We start from the raw sequence: 5,335 nt of genomic DNA, 5'->3' as shown, positions 1-5,335 counted from the left end.
TACAAATTAAAAGAACTGAATGAGTTTCCATGAACACTTTTGCCAAATAAATATTATTTCAGGATAATCTGGTTATTATGTTACTTTGATCCTTTTTGTGTTAAATCTCAACGGATGCAGATGTTGTTGTACTCATTCAAACATGTAAACATATTTCTTATGTTTACTTATCATTCATAGCTAAATAAGTGCTTATCCCATAACCTAGAAATTTTTCATTCATTCATTCATTATCCTTAACCGCACTCGGGGCCAACATTAAATAATCATAATCAAAACTGGTACACTGTTAAAATAAAGTATATCTATATTATAATATCGCATATATATTTGGTTGTGAGACTTTGAAAGTGCTTGAAAAGTGATTGAACACCAACAATTCTTAGAAGCAAAGGATAACTTTGGTATACTTGGATTTCACTGGCATTGACATCCCTGGATAATCATCATCATCATCATCATCATCGTCATTTACAATAAAACATAATTTTAAATGTAATTGTCAAAATTAACTTATGGTTTTTTAACAAACCATTCTTCAAAGCCATTGTAGGTGAAGGGTTCAAAGACGGGGCTGCAGGTCTCTTGAGCAAGGCAGGCCATCCTGTTGTCGTCACAGCTGTCCTCTCTGCCCGGGCTAATGTACACCCCATCAGCAGAATGGATGGATGGGTCTTCATCAAAGTAGTTGTGGGGTCGCAGCAGGACCCCGCCCCCGTTGCCCACGGTTACTGTGTTGGGGATGTCTTCAGCATGGGGGATGTGGAGGAACCCGGCCGTCACCCAGGCAACCAGGTCCTAAGGAAAATGAAGATATGAGGAGGGATGAAGGAATCGTTCATTTCATTATTTTATGTTGTAGGGAAGTTTGAAAACCCTGCCCCCAACACACACCTCATTCTCAATGCTTTCGTTGTCTTCAATGTACTTGCTAAAGTCAACAGCTGGGTCCCACATGTCGTTCTGATTGTACAGACTGCCACAGCTCTGCTCCAAGTCCTTCTGCTTAGTGATGGCGACCTTATACCTGAGGAAGGGAGATTCCAGGGAGATGAAAGGATGAGAAGATGATGAGGAGACACTGTTTAGACACAGAAGCTACGGTCATGATGGAACACTTTTACTCACCTGGCCCAGGACATTGCCCTCTCTTCGCCCTGGCTCTCTGGAAGATGGTCCCCGGCGAAGCTGAACACTTGCAGCCTGTAGGAGCGCTGGTGTCCCCATCGGTTGGTCTTGTCGCTGGCGATGTGAAGGTAGCGAGGAGTCTTGGTGTCGTGACGCAGAGCTGCCTCCTGTGATGCCAAACATAGGACAATTTTTAGATCATTTTGCTAGAGGTGACAAATTACACTTTTTTTCAACTTATTATTTTATTTATTTCTCATTTTTTAAAATGCACCACAATTCTTGTCACTTCTAACCCTGTAATGTTGGTGAGTGCAGACAAACTCATCCTAACTCATCCTAACACTTCTATCCCACTGTGCAGTAGCCTGCTCACATGCTCACCTATTTCCACTGTATTCAGCGACTCTTCAATCAGTCAACCAATCAGAGCTTTGTAGGCAGGACTAAGAATGAGGATGTCATTTCCCTGTACGTGGATTGCTACCACATGCAGCTACAGATTGCTGAATCTATACCTTCAATAAAGTCTTAAATATTTTTTCACAATATACTGTACCTGTCTTTGTGGTAAATATTCTTTTGCCTCTGACACTGGATACAATTCTATTACACTTTCATACATGTTGCTTTTATTTTGAAGGACAACTTAAACGTATTCTTATAGGATTATGCATGATTTTGCAATGTTTCTTGTTGTTCCACAATGATGCCAAGTCTGAATCTTTTTTAACACTGCATTTTTCTGTTATCCATGAGAAAATGCTTGCTAAGCAATCAGGGATGTTATATATGTGGCTATTTTAGCTACTGGCTATCTTCATCCAACATTGTTTCAATTGTTTTAATAAACAGCTCTATTACTCTAACTGGTTTACATGGACACCGGAATAAAAACCAAGAGGTTTCACAGCACAAGCGTGTGTCCCAAACATTACACAGCAAAGTGACCTTAGTAATAATAATAATAATAATAATAATAATAATAGTACATTAAATCTATATAGAGTTTTTCTAGATACTCAAAATGTCATATGTAACTATGTCACAAGATACTTTTCTATATTACCTAATTGACCTTTAGCAAAAGCTCCACCCCCTTAGTTACTGTTGCTATGCCCGACAAGCTTCAAGGACCGTCAGCAGCAATAGAGCGGACAGGCACTTATTTACGAGTGTTTTTGGAGAAATACCTCCACGAGGTAGGCTGCCCATTCACCAAAGGTTGATAATGGCCTGTTGGGACGTTATGTTCAACATTGATATATACAGTACAGGGCTGTACATTAACTTTTTTTGCTTATATCACTGGTCATTCTATTAAATGTGTTAATCGCATAGACTGTATATAACTAATGGAAGTAGTCACCGTGACGTCACCAGTTGGTTTGTGGACTGCCAGTTTGAGGCATCATCTTCAGTGTTACGGCTGTCGCTATCTCTGTTTTTTGAAACCGAGAGAGACCATATTTGGACTGGGCTCGAGGACGGGTGTATCTTAAAATAAACTGTTAACGCTAAAAGAAAATGTACGTTACCTACCCTAAAAATTGAACCGCTGACTACCTGGAGTGTATTTTATTACAACGGAACACCAAACACATTTTTAAATGACCAAAATTTTCAAATGAACTTTCATGAAATGAAAACACACTGTGAAAGGGCTGAGACGAAAACATGACAAACAAGTCCAGACTTCTTTTGAACCGCCGTTGGTGGATTTTTGAAAGGTTACAGACTGTCAATGTTACAGTGTTAAAAAATAAATTGTACCTGCTCTGTTTGAAGCTGTTTCTCCACCACCTGAGGGATCATGGCAATGCGTTCAGGCATCCAGGGCAGTGAGACATTCACATACTCCATGTCTTTGGTCTGGAAGAAATTCTTCACTCCTAGAGAGGGGACATATTCAGTTGACTAATGGTTTTTCCACTTTCGGTAATTGTTCTTAGTTATGTTAATAATTATATTCTGACATGCTCAGAGTTCTCAAGATTCCTACTACACTCACCTAAAACATCAAGATCCACTTTGAAGTTGATAAAGTGAGTGTGGACATTTCCAGTGACATTTTCTGCAACTTGGTGTCCAAATGGAAAACTGCCATTCACTGCAAAAGAAGAGCCAATATAGCCAGTGGCATGCACCTTAGCCTCCACTGAGCCACTCTGGTAGAAAATGAAATCCCACATGTAGTCATAGTTTCCTATAGCTGTGATCGTCCTGAATACTAAGGCGCTATTTGCTAGTCCTCCATAACTGTTGTAGACAATCTCTGAGAAGTGCCTCCGTAAAGGATTGCCCATGTTGTGCTCAAAGACACAAATTGAGTTCTTGAGGTGCCTTGGAAGTCCAGTGTCCAGGAAATGGAAAGTGTCTATGAAGGTGGCTGAATACGGACAGTCGACCCCCCTGACCAACTCATAAGCGCATCGACCAATGCCTAAGCTGCCATCAAGGAACTTGGTGAGCATCAAATTTGGGGTCACAGACCCGTAGACTGACATGGCCTCTTGAACGCTGAGTTCATAGATGATCCTCTCTCCTCTGAAACGGACATCAAAAACTCTCATGCCTCTAAGTGGGCTCAGACCAAAGGCAAAGCTCCAGTCAAGGTATACGATGTGATTGTTCTTCACACTGAATCGCTTGCCTTGCACATAAACTTGCTGGGGTCCAATGCCTGTGGGTTTCTCTTTGGGTTTAAGTGAGGCATAATTTGGCACAGGTTTGTAGATAACTTTACTCACATTTCCTGCCTCATATTGCTGCTTCAGTTCGTTTATACTATCAAAGTACTGGCCATTATAAAGCACTTTAATCACACGCCAGTTCGTAATATTGGTGTCTTTGTAGTCAAAGAAGATCTCAAAACCCACCGGGTGGATGAAGAAGCCCTCCTCATTTCGACAGAACGCAACCCAGGACTGTCTTTCCCCTGACTTGACTCCTCTGGGCATGCTATCGTAGTAAGCAAGGGATGCAGATACGTCAATACCAAAACTGTCAATCATCAGCTTAGCGACCCGCTTAAGTACATGTTTCAGAAACAATTCTATACGAATGTGTTCCCCAAGATGTACTGGACGTGCAGTGAAAGGGATGTCCCTTTTATATCTTTGAATGGTGACATCGTGATGGTAGGTCGGGTTGGGGAGAGGGCCCACTACATATTCCTTTATGGTGTTGTTCGTCCCATGAAGAACGACAGCAGTTGCTTCTCTTACTGGTTTTGGCCCATTGGTATCCAGATACTGCAAAACATCTTGTTTTTTTGGCAGTGAGAGCTCGATCATATAGAGATAGTCAACTGAAGAAGGTGAAGTTGGTTCGATTGAGATGTGCATCCCTGGGATCTTGGTCATGTAGTCACTCACCTGTCGAAACTCCTCCACTGAGAGGTCAGCAAAGACGGTGCTGCGCTCATTATGCACCACAGCCCGGACTGGCTTTACTTGTTGAGCTGGGCAATCCGGAGTGCGTTCGGTGTTAAGCCATATCAGGACACAGTTACCTATCAAGGAGGCAACAAGTACAACAACGAGAAGACCTTTTAGGATGTTAAAAATGGTTTGAGAGACCATTTTTCTGCAGCTGTACAACAATAAGTGGAGTAAAGGATATGGTAGCAGCTACCAACAGCGGAGCTCTTTAAAGAGGTGAGGCCACTATAAAAACGGCTTTTACAACCTGAGGGGTGTGTCTTTTGATAACAGAGTGTGTATGTAGAAAGTTGCCATGATGACATGAAAGGAGACCAGAATTTATACACAGGTATCAAGAATCTTTAGGTAAGTAATTGACAAGTCGACAAGTTGTTCATAATATTTAACCCTCATCATCCTAGCAACATGTTTAACACACCAAGACTAAGCACAAATTAGTTTGAGAAACAACCATCATAGCTAAATGTTAACTTCATTTTTCTCAAAACATTATTAGTTATGAAATCAATGTCACATACAAACACATAAAACAAATGCAACAGAAAAAAAACCAGCAACAGAAAAATGCTGCAAGGAACAAAGCAGAAGTAAAAACTTACAAACTCAGGTCAGATCCCCCTTGTGGCCTGACGCACTCCGTTTAGTGGAGTGAATCTGTAGCATTTCGCCTTTGGTTGTTTAAGGGTTCTGTGTGTTTTGGATTTTTTTTTGGCATTTGTTTTGTGGGTTTATAAATTTTTGTTTCGGCTTTTTTATGTGAA

At 41.0% G+C, this 5,335-nt stretch overlaps 1 protein-coding gene across 1 annotated transcript; it reads right to left on the bottom strand.

The window, feature by feature from the left end:
• Positions 1 to 513: 513 nt before the first annotated feature.
• Positions 514 to 4,712, bottom strand: LOC131983459 (primary amine oxidase, liver isozyme-like). The gene is made up of 5 exons (XM_059348170.1): positions 3,140 to 4,712; positions 2,902 to 3,020; positions 1,129 to 1,295; positions 895 to 1,027; positions 514 to 798 (listed from the first exon to the last, which is right to left on the bottom strand). The coding sequence occupies exons 1-5, from the start codon at positions 4,710 to 4,712 to the stop codon at positions 514 to 516; spliced, it is 2,277 nt and encodes a 758-aa protein (XP_059204153.1).
• Between the last annotated feature and the right edge of the window lie 623 nt (positions 4,713 to 5,335).

Source organism: Centropristis striata, chromosome 13 (assembly GCF_030273125.1).
Source record: "Centropristis striata isolate RG_2023a ecotype Rhode Island chromosome 13, C.striata_1.0, whole genome shotgun sequence".
Lineage (NCBI taxonomy): Eukaryota > Metazoa > Chordata > Actinopteri > Perciformes > Serranidae > Centropristis > Centropristis striata.
Note: the sequence above shows the minus strand (reverse complement) of the source record. Positions and strands in the feature narration are given on the sequence as shown.

Excerpts from the sequence above, each read along its gene's own strand:
- LOC131983459 (XM_059348170.1), bottom strand. The coding sequence starts at position 4,712 with ATGGTCTCTCAAACCATTTTTAACATCCTAAAAGGTCTTCTCGTTGTT. Across the intron at positions 1,028-1,128 it reads AGGGCAATGTCCTGGGCCAG|GTATAAGGTCGCCATCACTA; the intron begins GTGAGTAAAAGT and ends TCCCTTCCTCAG. Across the intron at positions 799-894 it reads ACGAAAGCATTGAGAATGAG|GACCTGGTTGCCTGGGTGAC; the intron begins GTGTGTGTTGGG and ends CATTTTCCTTAG.